This window comes from Phocoena phocoena, chromosome 3 (genome assembly GCF_963924675.1).
Source record: "Phocoena phocoena chromosome 3, mPhoPho1.1, whole genome shotgun sequence".
NCBI lineage: Eukaryota > Metazoa > Chordata > Mammalia > Artiodactyla > Phocoenidae > Phocoena > Phocoena phocoena.
The window spans coordinates 7,655,038-7,676,808 of NC_089221.1; the positions used below are offsets into that span (position 1 = coordinate 7,655,038).

Genomic DNA, 21,771 nt, shown 5'->3' on the forward strand with positions numbered 1-21,771 from the left:
TTCCATAGTCAGAAAACGCTATCTTAATGAGCAAAAAAATAGAGGTAAACAGCTGATTTCCAGAATGTAAGAGAGGTAATTCGGGGAACGTAGTTTCCTGACAGCAAATGTTGATACGATTCAACCATCTTCCCATCAAACCAGGGACATTTAATGAACAATGTGATGGATTCCGTAACAGGTACAGCCATGAAAAGCAAGAAGCCAGGCCAAGCTGAAGGGAGTCAACAGGATGAAGCACAGTGAGCACCAGTGGGCATCCTGGAAAAGAACAGAAGGTAGGAGTGGGAAGAGTGAAGTAAAAAGGGGATTGAGGGGCTTCCCTGGTGGCACAGTGGTTGAGAGTCCGCCTGCCAATGCAGGGGACACGGGTTCGTGCCCCGGTCCGGGAGGATCCCACATTCCGCGGAGCGGCTGGGCCCGTGAGCCACGGACGCTGAGCCTGCGCGTCCGGAGCCTGTGCTCCGCAATGGGAGAGGCCACAACAGTGAGAGGCCCGCGTACCACGAAAGAAAAAAAGGTGATTGAGGAGAAGTGAATAGAAAAAGGCAAAAGGAGTGGAATGATGTATCTTTACATGAATAGGGTGGAAGAATTTGAACTTTATTTGCAAGGAAGCAAGGAAATCCCACCAAGCTCCAGAGACAAAATAGCACTGTCAGAGTTAGAGTGAAGACTGGACAACAGGAGTTGATGTCTCCTCATCCTGCTGGCGCTGGAGCCCCTGAGGTGAGAGGAGCTCTCCATGCCTGAGCGAGGGGTCTGAGCCTCCAAAGGCTCAGGGTGAGGGGTCACATGCAGGACAAGTTTCTGGAGCAGATGCCGGCCAGGAGGGCATAGATGCCAGCCACCTGAGGGAGAGATAGCCCAAGGTGAACAAAGAGGGTGGTGATGGCAAGGGAAGGGACGGGACATCACATCCACGGCGTCTGGTAGAATGGGAAAAGATGGCAGCCGTGTGGACTACAGAAAAGCAAATAAGTAAACAGCAGAGTCCAAAGTCAGCCTCTCAAATGTAAGGAGGAGGCATGCTTACTTCTAGGGAGAGAGGGTTGATATCTCACAGCGGAAGGAGCCTTCAGAGAGTCGAGAACCAATCAGGAAAATGGTTAGGTCTCTAACTCTCCACATGAAAAAGTAGCCAGTGCAACTGAATACTTATCACTCTTCCTTGTGTGCTTGATTGTTTAAGACAGATCTGGGAGCTCAGGACTCTGGACAGTTTCACATGTGGGAAGGAAGGGGAAGGAGGCTTCTAATTAAGAGAGTGTGACCTCTAGATAGAAGAGCCAAAACAACACTGAGGACACAATAGATGAAAAGCATCTGACCTCAGGAAGCCTGTGCAGATGTGTAGAGTTACCATAAGTAAAGCAAAGCATCCTGACTCCTTAGTGATTATTAGCATACACGTTGGTGCAAGGATTGTTCTGTGAGGCAACTGCCATTTGTTTTAAGAACGCATTTGGAAGAAGTAAGTCAAGAAAGCTCAGAACATCAGAACTTTCAGCATTTAATTCAAAATATCCATGTGTAGCTTCTCTCATTGTGGATAGAAGGCCACCTCCTGTTTCCAAGGTGATTTTGCCCATATTTAAAAAGGAGTCCTTGACTCCTTGACATGAATTTCAGTTTGCAGAAACAAAAACAAACCAACAATAAGAGTAGGGAGGGCAAAGGAAAATCTTACCAAAAATACTTATAAAACCCTCGACTTTTAATAAAAGGCACAGCAACTGAGCTCCCACTTCCCCACAGCAAAATAAATCATAATGCATAAATCCTTTCTCATCTCTGCCTAGAGCAGGCCCTCCCTTGAACACGCTCAGCGTATTATTACAGCTGAAAGTCCACAGCTGGATAATTTGGTAACTGCGTGTAGCATAGAAATTTCAACCAGTGTTGTAAATGATTTACTTGGCCTCATTTTTAGGTGGTCAACAATGTGCTTTCCCCCCTTCTCTTTCTCTTTCTATAGTAGTCCCATGACAAAAGGCACACCAGGATATGTGACTGTCGCCCTCTGCAAGGGAGGTCAGAGGGAACTAGAAATTGCCAGTTTGTCCCTTTATGTCTGGATTTCACTCACGAATTCAACCTGGGAGAGTCTGCTCAGAGGCTAAGCCCTTACAAGCTCCTAACTCTGGATTCTCTGCAATTTCAAGGAAGTACTGTCCCTCTGCCCCCCTAACTCCTTCACCCAACAAACACGTGCCACTGAGAGACGTACCTCTTGTTAAACTCCTGATTGGGCCTCTAGTGTCACAAACAACAGTGGGCGTCTAAACTTAGTTACTCTGGTGACTCTGGGTGTGCAAGGATTTTTATTAATTTATGGATAAAATAGCTACACAGTAGACCAGCCACTGGCTCCTCATTCTCTAGTCCTTAACACACAGCTGGCTTTTACCAAATGATAAGCTAAACAGTTTTGAAATTTTATTTGCTCTCCTGGACCTCTAGCTTCTTAAAGCACTGACAGTCACAGATACATTTCATGATGCATTAAAAATTAAGATTTTAATTTTACCCATGACTACTCATTCTCATTTTGCATTTAAAAATGAATTAATAGCCCAGCAATATTTCTCCATAAATTATCCCTTTTTCCACAAACCTAGTCTCTGTGAAGAGCATTGCCTTTCACAATCCTGTATAGACTAGACTTTCAATAACGTATCATGTTCCTTGTCCTATTTCTTTATGCTACAGATTGTGTTCTGATGTGGTTCAATCCACGTTGGTTTCTCACTGAAACCTCTGTTAGCCTGAACCAATCAGAGCACTGTTAGAACTATTTTCTTCTCAGTTCGCCTTTAAGTGATTGTTCCTTGGCTGGGCCACACTGGGATAATGGAAACTTTTGTGGCACCAGAGAAACTGTACATGTATTGAGTCCTCCATAATATTATTTTTTACCCCAAGGGAAAGCTAAGGGAACCAGTAGGATAGTGATGATAATGACTTGCAAAGAGCATCACTTTGGTTCATCACAGGATTAAGTAAACTTGCCCATGAAGACGAAGAAAAATCATATAATAAACCCCCTTGGTTCCTGGGTCTCTTAACTTTGGTAATGCAGTGGAAAGACTCAAGCATGGTTTTCATGAGCCTTGCTTCCTGGAATTCACATCCTGTGTAAACCCCTCCCACTCAGGGTGGGTGGGACCTGGGACTTGTTTCTAACCAATAGAATATGGCAAAGATGACAGGCTGTCACTCCCATGAATATGCTACATAACAGTGTAATGTCCTTCTTTCAAGAAATTCTCTCCCTTGCTGGCTCTGAAGTAGTAAGCAGTCAGATGCGAAAGGCCCAGGTGGCAAGGAATTGTGGGCAGTTTCTGGATAACAGCTTCAGTCCAATGACATGGAAGGAACTGAATGTGGCTGACGACTATGGGATTTAGGAAGCAGTCTCCTCCCCTCTCCTACTGAGCCTCAGATGTGACCATGGCCACAGTCTACACCTTGGTGCACCCTTGTGAGATCCTGAAGCAAAGGACCCAGGTAAGCCCTGTCCAGACTATGAAACCACAGAAACTGTGAGCCAATAAAGCATGTGGTGTTTTAGGCAGCTAAGTGTGAAGTAATATTATTATGAATGACAACTAAGACAGATCTTGGCACCTAGGCATGTGGTGCTACTGTAAGAAATATCTAAAAATATGAAAGAGGCTTCAGGACTAGAGAATGAGTAGAAGCAAGCAGAATTTTGAAAAGCATGGTAGAGAAAACCCAAATCACCTTGAACAGACTGTTGGTATACATGTAGACTTTGAGGATGCTGCCAGTGAAGGTTTAGAAGGAGATAAAATAAAGAGTAAAGCTCAACAACAACAAAGCAAACCCAATTAGAAACTGGGCAAAGGCCTAGACATTTTAAAAAAAGGTATACAGATGGCCAATCAGCACATGAGAAGATGCTCAACATCATTCGTCTTAGGGAAATGTAAATCAAAACAACAATGAGACACTATACTTGCTAGGATGGCTATAATCAAAAAATGAAAAATAACAGGTGTTGGCAAGGATGTAGAGAAAGTGGAACACTTGTACATAGCTGGTAGGGATGTAAGTGATGAAGCCAATGTAGAAAACAATTTTGCAGTTGCTCTAAAAGCTAAACATGGAATTAATATATGACCTAGCAATTCTATACATATATATACACACACACTCCTACATATATATATATACACAAAAGAACTGAAACAAGGACTTGAACAGATACTTGCATGCCAGTGTTCATGGCAGCATCATTCACAGTATCCAAGAGGTAGAAATAACCCAAATGCCAACTGAGAGGTAAATGGGTAAACACAATATGATGTAGCCATGCAGGAGAATATTATTCAGCCTTTAAAAAGCAATGAAGTTCTTATACACGCTACAACATGAATGAACTTTGAAAACAATATGCTAAGTGAAATAAGCCAGACATAAAAATATTGTATGATTCTACTTATATGAAATCTCCTAAATAGGTAAATTTATAGATTAAAGGTTATCAGGGGTCGGAAGGAGGAAATAATAGGGAGTTATTGCTTTTTGGTTTCAGAGTCCCTGTTTGGGGTGATACAAAAGTTTTGGAAATAGTGTTATGGTTGTACAATACTGTAAATGTAATTATGCCACTGAATTGAGCAGTTAAAAATGGCGAATTTTATGTTTATATATATATATATATATATATATATATATATATATATATATATATATATCTTTAGCTCAATAAAGAAACTAAAAGAAGATAGGATCATATTATTAGAAGCTAGAAGAAGGGAGACCCTTGTCATACAACGAAGAGAGCTTCCAAATTTGTTACCGCAGTTATATGGAAAGAGAGACTTGGGTTATATAGCTAAGGAAATTTCCAAGCAAAGTGTTGAAGGTGCCACCTGCTTTCTTCTTGCTGCTTATAGTAAAATGTGGAAGGAAAAATAATTGAGGGAAGCAATAGTAAATGGAAAGAAACAGGTCTGGATGGTTTTGGAAATTCTTGGCCTCTCCTGATGGCAAAAGACGCTAAAACGAAGAAGCAGCTTCTGAGCACTGTCAGGAAAGGTGGACATAGAGTAAAAAGCTGAGGGTGTGACTGTACAACCTTTTGTTAAAACCTCAGAAACATCAAAAGATCAGAGTAGTGTTCAGTCATACAAGGAGTCCTTTCAAAAGATCAAGAGCAAGAGTCGCAGATCCTTTCAGTCACAAGCAAGCTGGAGGGTGTTGTCCCTCAGCCGTCTCAGCAGGAACCCCAGGTAGAGAAGGGCTATCTCAAAAAGATCTATGGGTGTAGATCTCTTCAGCGGAGTAAACCCCAAGGAAATTCACAGAAGACTTATAGAGTTTATTTCAGCAAAAAGATCGCCAGCTTAGACTGAAATGTATGGAGAAAGTACAGATGAAATGAGGCTGTTGGAAACCCAGACTTGTCCTGGCAGGAATCAGGCTGATTAAACTGCCCAGCTGGAAGCACATGCTACCTTTCATGAGAAAGGAAGGATGATTCAGGAAACAGAAGTGAGAGTCCAGAACACAGAGCTAAGAATTGTGGAGAATCATGGCCAAGCTTTGAAACTTAATCAAGCAACTCCATACACTTGTCTGAATAGATTTCAGAATTTCAATGGAAATTTCTTTGTACTTTCCATTTCCCCCCTTTTTCAACAGGACTATCTGTAGCTGTAACCCTTTGCCTGTCCCACCATGGGTTCACTGGGTGTGTTGGTGGCAGATAACGTGTCTCTCATTTTAAAGATGGACAGACTGAGATGAACTACACCCAGGAAGGCTCATTCACATATGGGTCTGACTTAAATAAGGTTCTGGACTTTGGGGAAATGATTGAATGGTATAAAATTTTGTGGAAACTTGGGAGGGCAGAAATGCATTTTGTACACGGCAGGGACACATAATCGATGCTGGCAGATAAACTATATGGTGATCCCAATGATCCCTGCCCTTCTGATGTTCATATCCCGTGTAATGTACCCCTCTTGATTGAGGACTGGGTCTGTAACTTTCTTCTAGCCAATAGAATATGGAATGGTGGAGGTTTGTCGCCTTTGTGATGGCATTACATAGGAGAGTGATGTCCATTTTGCAAGGAGATTCTCTTCCTTGCTGGATTTGAGGAAGAAAATGACCATATTGGGAAGGCTCACTTGGCAAGAAACTGAGGACCGTCTCAGGCTGACAACTAGTGAGACGCTGAGATCCCAGACTGACAGCCCACAAGGCACTGAATGCTGATAACAGTCACATGATCTTGGAAGTAAATCCTTCCCCAGCTGAGCCTCAGATGAGACCACAGCTCTGGCTAAGCAGAGAGCCCAGATGAGTCATGTAGGAACTCCTGGTCCACTGAGACTTGAGTTAATAAATGTGTGTTGCCTTAAGCCATTAAGTTTTTGTCACACAGCAGGAGAAAACAAATACAGACAATGACATTTGCATTTTGATAATATTTATACACAGAGATCCATTGCTTCATCCTTGCTGGTAGCCTTTTTAGGAGTCAGTGCTTCTATTCAGTTTCTGCTACTCAAGAAAATCATTTTCCAGGAAGTTTCAGAACAGAAAAACAAAATGCCCATGCCTTTTAAAGTACAGCTAGAATATAAGTTACATATTTTCTTTATCCATTATGTAGAAAAAATGATGTAGCTATTTCTGAGATCTCTGTTGCAATAAAGCTCTCATTGAATTTTTCATATATTGGAGATTTTATCCCAAATCAAAAGTCACTGACTGTAGTCCTAACATTAACTTCGGGACTTTGCCAGGAGAGCCAATTTATTCATTTGTGGCCACTCAGGAGTTCTTTATGGTTGATGGTGTTCAAATAAACACAATGTGATTTTATTAATGATTGTGTATGTCTAGTCCGTCGTCTTTTGTACCTTCTCAGGGAGACAAGGCTCTCCTTTAATCTCGAGTTTAGTTCTCAAATTTCCCTTTTTTCAGAATCAGAATGGTATTTCTTTATGTTACTTAGGTAGAGAGACTTCCTGCATAACATGGCAAAGAAACCTAAGAACCGTTTGTTTGTGAAGACTAAGAAACTGATATCGTGTGTTTGTCTTTTCTAGTTTTCATTATTTTTTTGAATGCGCCCTAGAAAGGCAGTTCCAAAGGGAGACTTCCCCGGGCCACAGGCCTTGTTCTTATCATCCAGGCGTCTCTTACTTAAGTCCCAATGTTCCCTTCTTAAGCAAATATTCATCTAGCCCAAATGAGTGTTTCTTCTGTAAAATAAGAATATTTTACGTGTAAGTTCCCCAAACACATTAGCCATCCTGATCTCTTTCTGAAAATGAAGCTTTATGAACACTTGTAAATGGATACAGAACATACACCTATGTTAACCACAGAATTAACCAGCTTCTTCCTTCCTGCGTGCTCAGCCTGGGAAAGGTGATAACAGGTGTGAGGTTGTGGAGGTGCCGTGATTTTAGGAGTGGCTTCGCACAGATGAAGGCGACTTTGCCTGAATGGGCTCTATTACGTGACAACGTATAGCATTTTACAACTTCCAACCAATTTAAATCTTATAACCCTGGGAAATAGCAGGGAGACAACTTCCCCATAATCGACGTTCTCACTTATCAACTGGCGTCAGATTGGAAATGACAAGCTTATGCAAGTCTGTCACTGGGGGCTACTACAAAAGCGACCAACCCTGCTTTGTAAAAGTCATCCTTCATTTTTCTCTCTGAGTCAAAAGAACAAAGTCTTAATTAGTGATTTAGGAACACAGTGAAGAAAGAAAAAAAAATGATTCCAGTTAATTTCAGGTTGTGGTAAGTATTTAGTAGAGAATTATCTATACACTAAGTCTGTGGTTTTGTCTATATAAATATTAATCACATAGCAAATAACTGCATACAGTATTTTACTGAGGCTCCCACTGAACCCATTTCACTGGCTATAAGCCTTGCTACATTTTAATTAAAAAGTACTGAAAGCCAGCTTGTTTCTCATGGATCAATAGGATAAGTTTATGTGATATGGGGAGTAAGAATCCTGAAAGTGATGTGAAATTCACCTACTTGGATTTTCTCCCATAAACGAGAATGTACTTTAAATATGCAAGAAAGAGTCAATTATGACAACTGTAGATTTTATGAGGCCAAAACCAAATGTCTGAGTCTATAGAAAGCAACAAACTGTTAAATGCGAGACTGAACTCAAATGTCCCTATGAAGTGTGGAAAGCTTAAAATACACATGGAAAAGGATCCCCCCTTCTGGGTTGTCCTGCAGCTTCACTGAGGGTACCTGTTAATAGACAAGTGCATAGTTGTAAATATAACCAAAATACTGACTATGTTCTCACCTCCATGCCAGTGCTTCATTTAGTTGTGATGGAAAACTTACCTCATCCGAGCAATACCATCTGGACCCAGGACCAGCTCAGGCCCTATTCAGGATTGGAGGTTTGAGACTTGAATTCAATTCTAGTTGAATTCTAACAAGAACAATCATTCTCCAGCAGACCCATAGGCTTAGTCTCTGGGGAGCCCAGCACAGAGATGCCCACTGTCCTTGCATCTCCAGTCCCTTGGAAACTGCTCAGCTGAATGAACTGTGCAGGCTCCACGGCGGCCCAATGATGCTGTCAACCCCAAGCTTTGGTCAAAATTAAAGAATGCCAGAAAAAGAGGAGGGTCATCCAGCTCAACAGAAAGGGATGCCACAGATAAGCTGAGCCGGATCCAAAACTGAAGCTGCAGGGGAACCGACCACACTGGGATGACAGTAAGCGCGAGGATGGCGATGCCGGGAGCAGAGAGGGTACATACCTTTCCTCGCGGTTCTGTCCCACACACACCCGGCCCCCGTGTCGCGGAGTAGGGTTGCTGCAGGACCTCTGGCGCACCTGGAAGCCGATCCCGCAGGTGGTGCTGCAGGGAGACCACAAGGTCCAGGGGGTCCAGCCTCCACTCCTGGGGGAGGAAGCCACGGGGTCATTGGGTCCAACTGGCTCGGAGCCCAACCTCTGTCTGCACCCGCCCCCAAATTCACACGTTCCCGACACGGACCACTGACTGTGGGCTGTGAAGGAAAAGCCCGCAAAGAGCCATGGGAATAAAGGTCCTATCACAGGAACCTCAATCACTGTGAGGTTTTCTTCCCCACGTATCTGATTTTAGAATCAAAATAGAAAATCTGAGAGTCAAGTTTTAGCAATATTAGGAACAATTAAGAAAGTTTAGTTATGAAAACATTAAACTAATGAAAAATAATGTTATTTCACTGAAAAGCAGTTAGAGATGAATCCCTGAAACCTGAGAGCTTATGAATTTAGTTGACTTGTACCATGTCAGTTATCATCTATGAAAACTGCACATTTGAACAAAATACTCATCTAAATGTTTATTTTAAAAATCTGTTCACATCAGTGAAAATCAGTAACTTTCTCGATGGCATTCACATTGATAAAGAGCACCGTAATGTGCCAGGTTTTAAAACAAGCTTTATTAAAAATGAAGAATGGGTATTTTAAATTCAGATTCTTGGCTATTTTCTTGCAATTTGACAAAGACATAGTATATAAATAGGAAGTGCAAATTGCATATATCTTTATTTATGTTGTTATACATATAAAATAAGGTAGATATATTAAAAATGTAAAATAAAAGAAAATGAACCACTTTTATAAAAGTGGTTTACAAAATAAACTGCTACTAGCAGCTAGAGAAAATTTTTGTTCGATATTGTATTTTTTCCTTAACATGACTGCATGTAGAATATTTATAATTTAAATATATCCCTTAGCAGTTTGTCCCTGCTATTTAAAAACAAGCTATAGGAATAAATAAAAAATATTTTTAAGTATTAAAATATCTGTTAAATCCAGAGTCCAAACTCCCACACAGATGGTTTACTGCATGTAGAATTTTTTTTATTTCTCTAATTGCATATGTGTTTCTAAATAGCTGTTACTCTCATCTATAGGATTTATAGTTCCACTGAAAAAAATCAACTCACATGAATTCTTATTTTACTTTATATGTTCCTTTAAAAGCGTGGCGGTCCACAGCTCAAGGTACAAACAACAAATTACGTATGTAACTTCTAACACAATTTCAAATGCAAGTTCCTCTGAGAAAATACTTAGTGTATTTCATATTTCCCTACTTTATCTTCTGAAACTTAAAAATAATCTCAATAAAATATAAATGATACCTCGATGTGCAATACAATGACAAAGCTGCTTTGTGATCATTTAACCAAAATAACACAAAATAAGACAGACTTCCCAATTTGCTTCTAAAAGTAATTAGTATCTTATACGTCATTACCTACACAATTTTAAAAAGTATCCAAGTAATTCATTGAATTACATGCAAAAATAGCAATTTCAACATGAATAAAATGACATTTTTACTTTCAAAGTTTCTTTATATATGAAAAAAATGGTTAGATAATGCAGGAAACACTGCTTCCAAAATTGTTTGGAAATTCTTAATTTCCTAAACCTTTTAACAAACGTGACATCTGATGATATAGTCTACTTACAATCTATGGAACCTGCTGTATACAGGGAGGTAGGTAAATTGAAGTGTTTGTAAATAATAGGAGTATAATACCTGAGGGAATAAATGAATATACTGTCCATGAGTGTGACTATTCTATGGAGCTGGGTTTGCACAACTTAGAAACGCTGCTTTGCGGCAGACGTAGTAGCAGGCAACCGAAGAAGTAAGCATATATCAGCAGATGGATCATTTTTGTGATGAAGTCAGTCCAAAACAATCCACTTATGCATTTAAAACATCACTAAAGCAGGTTCGTTTATTTGAATTTTAGTCTTGAAATAACCACTAATTGTATCACGGCTCTGCTTAGTGAATGACATTCCACAGCTAGAACCAGAGCCGAGGAGGTATCCATAAACAAGTCACAGTAAGGCCTGTGATAGTCCTTGTTTTCCATGAAACAATATAAAAAAGAATATTACTCATTGACTATAATCTTCCAACAGTAACAGTTCTATGGCTTTTATAAAGTTTCTGCCAGGCATCGTGGAAACCAACTTAGCTTTATAGAAATAATGCAGTGCATAATGCAAGGTTGATGTGTTGTAGTTTTCTGTAATAACACAAATAATGTAATCTCTGTAGCCCTGATGGGCTCCTTTCAACTTTGTGCAGTGATCTGAGCTGGCCTATGGAAAAGGTGAGCAGAGGGCAAAATCCGCCCTTGTGGCTTGCCTTTCCTTATCTGACGGACCTTCTCCTCTTGGGCAGGCAGAGCCCTCACGCCCTGGGTTCCCGTATGGTGTGGTCACCCAACGTGCTTTTCAGTGTTAGTGATGTCACAGACTCACAGACAACTCGCCCAGAGGTCTCTGCATTCTAAATAGGCTCCTGGAGAGAAGATAACACTTAATAAAAATATCCTACATGAAGTGAAGCAGAAGAGTTCGGAGACTGATCCAAGAAGCTTTCTTGGTGCTTGCTTTTTAAAATTTTTTATCTTTTTTATTGAAGTGTAATCTACTTCCAATGTTGTGTTAGTTTCAGGTGTCCTGGTGCTTGTTTTAAAATATGAAATGTTGCTGTGGTCACAGTGCTATAGGTGATGCAGGGAAGGGAGGACCAAATTGAGTATAGTTGTAAAAGAAAAATCAAACAAACAACAACAAAACGATATACAAAGGAGACAGGAAACCTACTCCACGGATCACACTGTTTGAACCATTCTCCGGGTTACCCAGCAGCAGATGTTAGCTGAGCTGGGACATTCGGAGCACAGCTGTGTGATTAAGGACTTGGCTTCTATCTCCCAGCTACTGGGAGATAGTGTGCAGTAGTGGACGCTGTGGTCTGCCTTTCTCCAGATGCTGAGGGTGTTGGTGGTTACGACTCTCAGGTGAGAGGATCTAACAGCATCAAAGAGCTGCCAGCTCTGGAGCTTCCTGTGCGACCAGCTGAGGTCTTTGTGCGGCCTGCAGCCCAGCTCTGCCCAGCTTCCTGCTCCCCTCCCCCACCCCAGCTGCAGATGCTCAGAGCCCTCTGCAGTTTCATTCCCGCACACAGACGATCTCGCTGTCACTGATTCTCCGGACCAACCCAGGATGGACACAGGTTTTGCTCCTAGAGAAAAGTCCCCTAAGAAGGTATAGGTAAGGACTTCCCTGGTGGTCCACTGGTCAAGATTCTGCGCTTCCAATGCAGGGGCTGCGGGTTTCATCCCTGGCCGGGGAACTAAGGTCCCACCTATATGTATGTAGAACTGAATCACTTTGCTGTACACCTGAAACTAACGCAACATTGTAAATCAACTATATTTCAATAAAAAAATTTTAAAAATAGAAGGTATAGGTAACAAACGTTGAAAGTTGCAGACTTATTGTATTTAGATGACAAAGTCCTGTCAAAGCTTCAAGGCTTCCTTGACGTTCTACCTTTCTGCTTAGCTAGTTACAATTCTCTCTCTCTCTCTCTGTTCCTCCCTCCCGCCCCAGGAATTAGAATTCAGAAGTGACATACACATTCCTGTGTTCATTTTAATTATAAAATTAAACCAGATTTTCCTGATTGATAGGAAGTCTGACTTGACCCTGGTTTGATAATAAAGTCTGGCTTAGCTAATTACCTTATATTGTGGGTTCATTTCCATAAATTGAATGCCTTTAATCTGCGGCTCCAAGATAGTGAGAAAACAAATTTAAATGATGTGATACAATAAAAGCGTTTAATCAAAGATATTATATTTGCAAAATGTATTGAACTAGCAATATTTTGAATTTCCCAACAGTTTCTGAGTATAGTGGATTAAACAACTACAATGATAAATAAAGAAGAACAGGTTTAATTTAGCATCATTAGATCAGTCTCTGTAAAGACTTTTGGATGTACTTTGCACAAATTGAGGAAGCACTTGACGTTGCTGACTGAGCCAAAAAATATGGGTTTGTAAGTTAGGTGGTTTCCAGTTTTTTGCTTCCAACAAAATTGAGGCCAACATAGACAGGTTATCAACTGATAAAGGGCATTAAAAACAATCTCTGATGTTAGGTTACCATACTTTGGGCAGACAGCTTCAAAGGAATATGTAGACTAGGAGTCCCCTGCTGCTAGAACAAAAAGCATTTGCTGCCAACCGGCCAAATCCACTTGCTCCATTGTCTCTTTCCTTTGACAGCATCAGTGGCTTCCAATGGTTAGAAGCAAGTTAGCGGAATGGGCCGTCTCTCCAGACCCTGCCCTGAGGTGGTTCATAAGAAAGAAGGCAAATCTCAGATAGAATCTGGTGACACACACGAAACTGTGACATGGCCTGTTTTTGTAAATGTTGGAGTCCCAGCTTCCTATCCCTCAGGCATGCTGAAATGTACATTCATGAGAGAGTCACATGAAGCAGATGTGATGCTGCTGACAGCAGACAGCTGCTCTAGCCAGCTTTCTACTCAGAGGGGGGAAAGGTATCCTACTCCGTTATCAGGGCGGACGCTACCCCCCAATCCACGCAAGGACAGAGATGCATGCACGGTGTATCAGCTCATGTATTCTTGGACACACCCCTTAATTCATCAACCCAAATTTATCCCTAACAGCCCACATACCAGTAAGTGACGCTCTCATGCATATTTGGAAAGCAATACGCACTGTTAGAAGCGGGCTCCTCTACAGTGTGGGCACCAGTGTAGGACAGTTTCGGTAGTTTCAGAAGCAGCCCCTAGAGTGATATTCCTGAATCTGTAAAGGACGGATCTAGGGTAGCGACTAAAGTTCCCGTGATGTAGCTGTGATGGGACTGCTGTCACTCACAATGTTTGTACTTGGACAGTGTGGTTTCCGGGCGCGGTGGTCTTCATAGCAAGTTTCTCACCTGCCCCCTAAAAGAATGGTGATAAACTAGATACCTCTCAACTACTTGTAAGTTGGCATCGAATTTTTTTTTCGTCAAAAGCTTCGGAAGTTGCAAAGGTATAATTTCTGTTACATCACTATTTAAATGTGTGAGGGAATTTAAATGCCACAGTGATTTGATAGCCACCTTCCCATTTAAAAACTTGATGAGCAGGGTCTAATTAAACATTCAGAAATTTTATGCTTTTCCTTCTTCTAACGTCCTGCACTCTCAAAATACTTTCCCTCATCTAACAATGAACACATGAATAGGTTTAGATTTGTCTCAACATATAAACAGGCTTAAATCTAATTGGTAATTGTTTAAATTGTAGTACAGTTGATTTACAATATCGTGTTAGTTTCAGGTGCCCGGTACAATGGCTCAGTTACACATACATATGTATATTATATATATGAATATGTATATATGTATATTACACACCTAATCTGTAATTTTAAATCTACTCTCATAGATCACGTCATTTTTAAGTGGTAAGTGTCCCTGTCTTTTTCTGACATTTCTCTTGAAGAGGGAAGGCACGTATTAGAAGTGATTTCCTAAATTCCTCTGCAGGCTGAGCTCACACGTGAGTTTAAGCCCGAGTGTTGCGAGGGACACACCTGGAACAGTTAGCGATCTCCATGCGGGGGCCCTCGCACTGCCAGCCGCCGCACTGGGGGGCCGGGCTGTCGCAGGAGCGGGTCCGGCAGAGGCAGGATCCCACGGTGCTGCCGTCGGTGTGCGTGCATGGCGTCCACGCTGACCACGCACCGAAGTGCCCATCCACGGTGAGATTCCTCATCTAGGAAGCAGATACAAATGTGGATGTCAGAAAGGGTCAAGGCTGCAAACATAATAGGGAAAAAATGAAAGGTCTCCCACAAGACCATCAGAACTCATCTGGAATATTTCATATTACGATTAAAAAGAGAGGAACAGAGATGTATTTTGAAGTAAAGCTGCAGAGGTCATCGGTGGAGACAGTGATGGAGGAGAGGGAGGGGAAAAAAGAGGCAGAGGGGAGGAGGGGGCAGAAGAAAAGAGGGATAAGAAGGATATGGTTCTATCTGCCTCCCTCAAGGAGGAGGGGGAGATGTAACGACTTGTCAATCAAGCGATACTAGGCTTGTTCACTCATGTGAGAAACCCAAGGAACAAGAAGAATTGGAGTAAAGAATCACATCTGTACTACTCTGTTGCATTTTTATGTACCTTAAAATAATGCAAGATTGGTCAGCTAGCATTATGTAAGACCTGGCCTCAAAAGTCACCTCAAACTGACAACATTTAATTGATAATGTATTAAAAGAGTGTGTATTAAGCAACCGGAACCTACTAGTTGTAAGGCGCATCCCCGTCAAACCCGTCCTATATCCACCCTCCAAGAGTTTGTAAGCTGGCCAGGAGGAGCTGGACCGCTCATCATTACTACAAGTAAATCCAGTGATGGAGCTCTGAGCAGGGGCTGTGGGCGGAGAAGGGGCTCTCGGCAAACTCGCAGGATCCGGAAGGACGGTTAGGAGGCTGCGCTGTGCCCTGAAGCACGAGAGAGGCGCCAGGTGACGGAGTCGTCCGGGGCCGCCGAGGGGAGCAGCCTGAGCGATGACAGAGGGGAATGATGCTGCTGTGTGCTATTGAGGGCAAGCAGGCTCTAATGTCGCTGGGACGCGAGCAGGTGGTCCAGAGGAAGCAAAACGGAGAGCTGAGCTAGGAGCCACGGCAGGGTCTGAACAGAGGGCCCGGATGCTCTGTGATGTGTACGTTCTGAGGGCCTCCAGGGAGCGTGGAAGGCAGGGGCCTCTCTGGCGGGCACCCCGGCCCATGGTGACTAGCTCCAGTGCAGGTGGAAGACCGCACGATGTCACCGTAAATCTGACCAGGGAATTTTCTCAGGAGCTAGAGTGTCCTCCAGATTTGAGAGTCTTGGGACCCAGCCTTCAGATCACCCAGACCCCAAAAAGGAATCTCCCCTCTGAAAAGGGACAGAAGAAGGCCTAAAGTCCAAACCTCCTAAATTTAACATGAGGCCTTATGCATTTCTTAGAAAATATGACAAACGAAGAGAAGGGATCACAAGTAAGTTACGTGCTTTCACGTTACTCCCTGCTGCCCCACCTTCTCGCCCAAATGGTCCCACCCTGGATGATTCTGGGGGATTAAAGACTCATCATTCACGCAGGAGAGGACTCCACAGAGGAGACAGTTAATTTCTCTGGGGCAAACTCTACCTGCACGACACAGTTTCAGAACAAAGCTGACACCATATTTTGTGTATGAAAATCCAAGTGAGCTTTACCTCTGCTCTGTATCCAAATACAACAGGAAAGAGTAAACGTTAAGCATGTCCATCTCCTCTGACCTGGCTGGTTGCCCATCTCCAGCTGCCACAGTTATGACTCTACCCCTCTTGTTTCTTATCGATACTCCAAGACTGTACACTCCCACTAACCACACCTGGCTATTTCTATAAGAAGCAGGGACAAAAGGGAAAGGATGAAACTGCATGATCCTCTGGATTCAGAGTGATTCACCGGATCCCACCCAGAGTGAGGCGATGTACAAAGGCAGATGTTTCCTAAGAGGAAAATATCCCCATTTCTAAGGTCCTGTGACCTCCCCCGTCCCACCAGGATAAGAATACCGCTCCTACCATACGGTGACCTCAGTGTTTTCTTGGAGAACAGACCCCTGCGTTCGAGGGGGTTCACACCACGAATTTCTCCCTGAATTTGTTGTTAAAGCAGCAAAGGCCCTGCCACTTGAGAGTTTCAGGATTCCTCCTCCATCCTTTAACAGCCCTCTTGCTGCCTCTGGCCGAAAGGGCTCTCGTGCAGGCAGAAAAGGGATCAGCAGATGCTCGCACTGGGGTTGACCATGCTCACAAGTCCAAACACCTGCCCGCTATGGAAGTGTGGCTATGACTGTTCTCACGGTAAAAGCATGAAGCCCTTGCTCATGGAGCCAGCATCAGTAATAACAGGGATCACACAGCATATTTGTATAATATCTACACAGTATAGGTCCATATTATTTTGACTGATCGTGATCATTACTATTACTTTGTGAATGTGCTCTGAGTCTGGGGAGCCCCCCTCTGCTGCTCTGCCTCAGGGTGCCGTGAGGGGCTGGGCATGGGGGCTGACGCACCAGCTACCTGTGCTATGGGGGTGGGGGAGGCGGGGAGGGGGGAGGGGGCGGGGCCGGGGGACCATCCGTCCCTAGTAAAGAGGGGTGATGAGACTTTCTATCCTTGGGCTGTGCTCCGAGGCTAAGGAAAACGGCACCTGAGTACTTGTCAAGTGGTTGGCACAGGGACTACTGTCTAGTTAAGGGCCGACCAGAGGTAAAAGCGTTGCATGGATCACACAGAAATGATGCTGAGTTCCATTTTGATTTCACAAATGCAAATATGGTTCTATCTGCCTCCCTCAAGGCATCAGACAAGACCCAGATCTGGGCCACAAGGAAGCCAGTTCCCTAGTCTTCCCCATCTGCTTCTGGCATGTAGGTGATGGCTGGAAGGGGAAATTGGGGACAAGAATTCTTACAGTGGGATAAAAAGGAGAAGGGGGGCTTCTACTACTGCTTGACACAGTTTCACATTGAAAACATTTCACAACTTTTATTCAATTTCCTGGTAGGCTTGGGCCATTGGCTGGCTTTGTACAGGATATGAGGGACTCCTTACTGAGCGGGTTATGGGTGGACAGATAAACTGTGGAAAGGGGGGATTATCAGAGCCCAGGACTGGACTGTGCTTCCAAGGTGCTGCTCTGCGTGTGATGTAGGGGTACACAGTTGTGCCTGTTACACCCCAAACACACACACAAACATATATGTCACAGCTCATGGAAAATCGTGCAAAAACCTAAGGCGCTTAAAAGTGAATTTTTAAAGCAACATGAAAAACCAATCAAAAGAGCATATCACCATCCATGTAGTTTATCACATCATGTTGATCTAAAATTTTACATCAAAAACGTCCTCCTTCTCTGAAGGCCTGCTGTGCTGTAGACTAGACTCCAACCCAGCCCAGAAGGAGCCAGAAGCCTCTAGAAGGTTTGCTGGAGGTTCAGGCAAAGGGAGCCCACGAGTTACAGAGTATAAAATATCACGGCTTCATGGTACCAGTGAGGTTTCAGAGGTGAAGATCCAAGTCTTAAGCACATGCATTTATGATGGTCCTGGCAAGATTGTGGAATGAACGTGATGAGGGCAACCTGGGCAGAGATGTGGGTGGGGTTAAGGGAACCATCAAGGGATGCGGAAGCCGCAGGGAGCAGAAACACGGGGAGCTACGACCGTGCTCATCCCGCCGGCCTGCTGGGGAGAGGGGAGGACAGGTTATGGGGGCCTGAGGGAAGAACAGAGCCTGGGAAGGGGCTGCCTGACAGGGGCTGTGATGTGGCATGAAGCCCTGGCCAAAGCTGCAGGCTGAGCTGAAGGAGGGCAGGAAGGAGGACCCCAGCCTCATTCCCCTGCCCGTGGTGCACACTGGCCAGACCCAAGACAACAAGAAAGCCTGGGAGGAGAGAGAGAACAGTCTGGAAGTGGGGAAGCTCAGGCCCTTGGGGCAGGGGTGGGGAGGGGATGTGGACTGACTAGCACAGACCAGCATCACCATCACCAGAGGCTCTCTGAGACTTCCGGTTCCTTCCATTTGCCTCCTTGTCTGTGACGGTGAGAAGGGTCATGTAGGTCAGGGAAGTCCTTGTGATTTTTGAATATCTACGAATCCCCCCAATACTGATTAGAAACTTTTGTAGGGGCAGGTGATTTGGGGACCTGCAAAGATGGGTTAATTCTCTTAAATCCCCCTTGGCTTCCGTTTCCTTGTCTAAAATGCAAAGGAAACAGCACAGAGATTGTTAGGATCTCTATAACTACAAGAGATCATGAATATACAAAACTCGAAGATTTGTGAAGTCGGGGGGAAATACGATATGATGGTGATGACCGAATAAAGACGGAAGCAGCAATCATTCGGAATGTTGGAAGAGGACATTTTATGACGGAAAAATATGTAGAAACTGGCAAACTAAAAGAATAAGTCAGTGACTTGTAGAAAGGGGCCTGCAGGGCCGTGAGTTGAGTGCCAGCTGAGGTGGCCTTTGTAGAAGCTAAGCTTATCAGTGAGGTGAGGCACTGCACTGAGTGACTGACAGGTATTATCTCACTGCATCTTCACAGCATCCCTAGAGCGTACATCTCACTTTATAGATAGGAAAACTGAAGTCCAGGTGTCACTCAATTAGCTCAAAGTCACCCTGGTTGTAAAAGACCCAAGACTCAGTCTAAACAAGCTTAATCCAGAGCCTGTGATCTCAGCCATTTCATTGGGTAATGTGATTCTTAGAACTTTCTTTGATGAGACTCATGGAAATCAGCTTCATGCACTTTTACCACCAGTTGTGTAACAGCAAAGTTCCCTTCACCTAGGAAATAATGGACTTCCAAGAGCTGGCTAGATCCAACTTTTTTTAACAAGCATAATCCTTAATCCCACTTTTGATTTATTCATGTTCAATTCATTAATTCCCAACTGATGAAGGATGTAGATGCATTTGATGAGCATAGAGGTCCCTGGAGCATGTCTTTAGGTTCTTACTGTTCTCCAACTGCCATGTTCTTATGACTAAATTGAAGTCTTATATTTTCTATTTGGATATTTTTTCAGAAGTTAAAATGTTTTCCTTTATTTACTTTTAAAGGCTCATGTACCTTTGGTCAGAGACTGTAACAAAACAGGATATTGGATGCACTCTTTGGAGAGGCTTGTCTCATGTTATGACATCAACTTAATATTGTCCTTAAGTCTATCTGTATAAATGAAGTACATGAAGGGAAGATGGCACCTTTGAAGAGAACTAAGATGGAACTCTGTGTGGTCTCTGCAAGATGGGTGAATAGAGGTAATCTTTATTGCCTCTGAATCCCACTTCTTCCATCTGTGAGACAAAATGGAAGCAATAACATCATGAACATTAAATGAGATACTCCACTGAAAGTTGCCTAACATGGCACCGAGCACACGATCAAAACACCCAATTAACCTCAATTCCCTTTTCCTTCTTTTACAGTTGATTTCAGTGATACCTCTCAGGCTATATGAACATAATATGCTGATGACTAATGGGTCACCAATCACTGAGTCCACTGATCAGCCACTGCTTTGGGAGACGTTGACAGCTGGGAATTACATCATCTTGTAGACTAGGAATAATGTCAGAAGTACTGGATTTAAGTCGATTTCTTTCTCAATGTAGTTTCAGAATCTTGTGTAAACCCTTTAGTCTCTGGTCTATGGTACTGGCATCTAAATAAAGGGCTCTGGGCTTAATCACTGCTAAATTCTCCTTTCACTCCAAAGATGATAATTACACAGTAGCCAGGGAAGAATCTGTTATTTTAACATATTTAGGTGCTTATTTGGTCTGTGTATTTTGCTAGTCACTGCACGACGTATTTTGGAATAGAGACTCATTGTATGATATGGTATGCTAATAACCATATGTCCACACAGGGTGTGGATGACATTCACGCATAAATAAAGCCCAGGTAGATTTTTAAGATTATGCTATCCTTGTTGAGCAATATTGCAAGTTATGCAGGACGGATATATTATTTGAATCACGCTAGGTATGTACATTTAGATCTTGCTTGAGTACTTCAAATCTCTTAAACCGAGAACAATGTTTTTAATTACAATAATATAAGAAAAGAGAATGTTAGCCAATATGTCGGTCAACTATTGCCCTGTCTCCTGGACAAAAGAAATCCATAAACATTTTTAAATAAGGATCTTTAAGTGGAAAATAGTTCTCTGTCTTTATTCTGGCCCATAAAGTCAAGCCTTTCTTCCATTTCAGTCAAAAATTTAAAAAAAAGAATAATCTAGAAGCAAATTACTATTTTAATAGCTTTTAAAAATACTTCTCTAAGTCTGCTCTATATTAATGCTAATCATTTCATCTAACTCATTTCTTTCTAAGAGATTTTTTGAAAGGGATGTATAATTAAAACAATATTTGGGTAATATGGGATTTCCCATTTTCTATCTGGTAGCCTATATAAGTCAGAAAAAATATGTTTTTCTTTCCTGTGGTTTGCTCAAAGTGATATAATTTATTGTCTGTTGTCAAATGCTTTGCATATTCTTATCAGTAGTATATCTTGATAAATGACAAATTACACTGGATGAAATGACAGAGATGGTTTTGTATAATGAAATCACCTCAAACCAGAAGAAAAAAAGACCTTGTTATGTATGGTTTAGGGACAGCGAATCAGAGATCACGTCTCAACTACATTTTTCAAAAAGAGATAGTGGAGGGGCAGCTGTGAAACCAGAGCAGGTCCACATCGCCCTCTGACCTTCCCTGAGTTTATAACAGAAGCTGTCCTCTCAGCAGAAAGAAGCCACTTTAGTGATAACCCTCCTGTCGCTTCTTAAACACCAGGTCTTTCATTTTCTGACCGCAGAAACATACAAGACGTACTTGTTATAAACTAAGTGGATGAGTGTGTATTTCCCCTTATGTAACTAAGCATGTCCCAGATATCCACTAAAACAACCTTGAGTCCTGGACCAATGGCTTTACTGCTTGAGAAGAACTGCTATTATCTTCCGTCTTTTTTTTTACCATTAAAACTGTAAGGTCAAACATCTACAAGAAGATGCGCTGATTCTCCTAAAGTGTGTGTCTGAACTTTAGAGGTACCTTTCGGATAGTGCACTTTGTGTTTTCTTTAGCTGCAAAGCATTTAAGGTGAACACTTTGTGCTTTTAAAGTGTGTTGCAGACATTAAGAAGGAACTTCACACAGACAGTGGCATGTTTTAACCAATTTCACAAGACACCGCAGAAAAGTTTGCTTCTAAATTCAGAGATCCAAAGCTCAAT

General features: G+C 42.5%; 1 protein-coding gene across 1 annotated transcript in view; it reads right to left on the minus strand.

The window, feature by feature from the left end:
- SEMA5A (semaphorin 5A) overlaps positions 1-21,771 on the minus strand; it is a 293,519-nt gene that overhangs the window by 52,755 nt on the left and 218,993 nt on the right. Inside the window, exons 12-13 of the mRNA XM_065873940.1 lie at positions 14,489-14,670; positions 8,807-8,950 (exon numbers count right to left, since the gene is read on the minus strand). Coding sequence (XP_065730012.1) covers positions 8,807-8,950; positions 14,489-14,670 — 326 coding nt within the window. The remainder of the gene's footprint in view (positions 1-8,806; positions 8,951-14,488; positions 14,671-21,771) is intronic.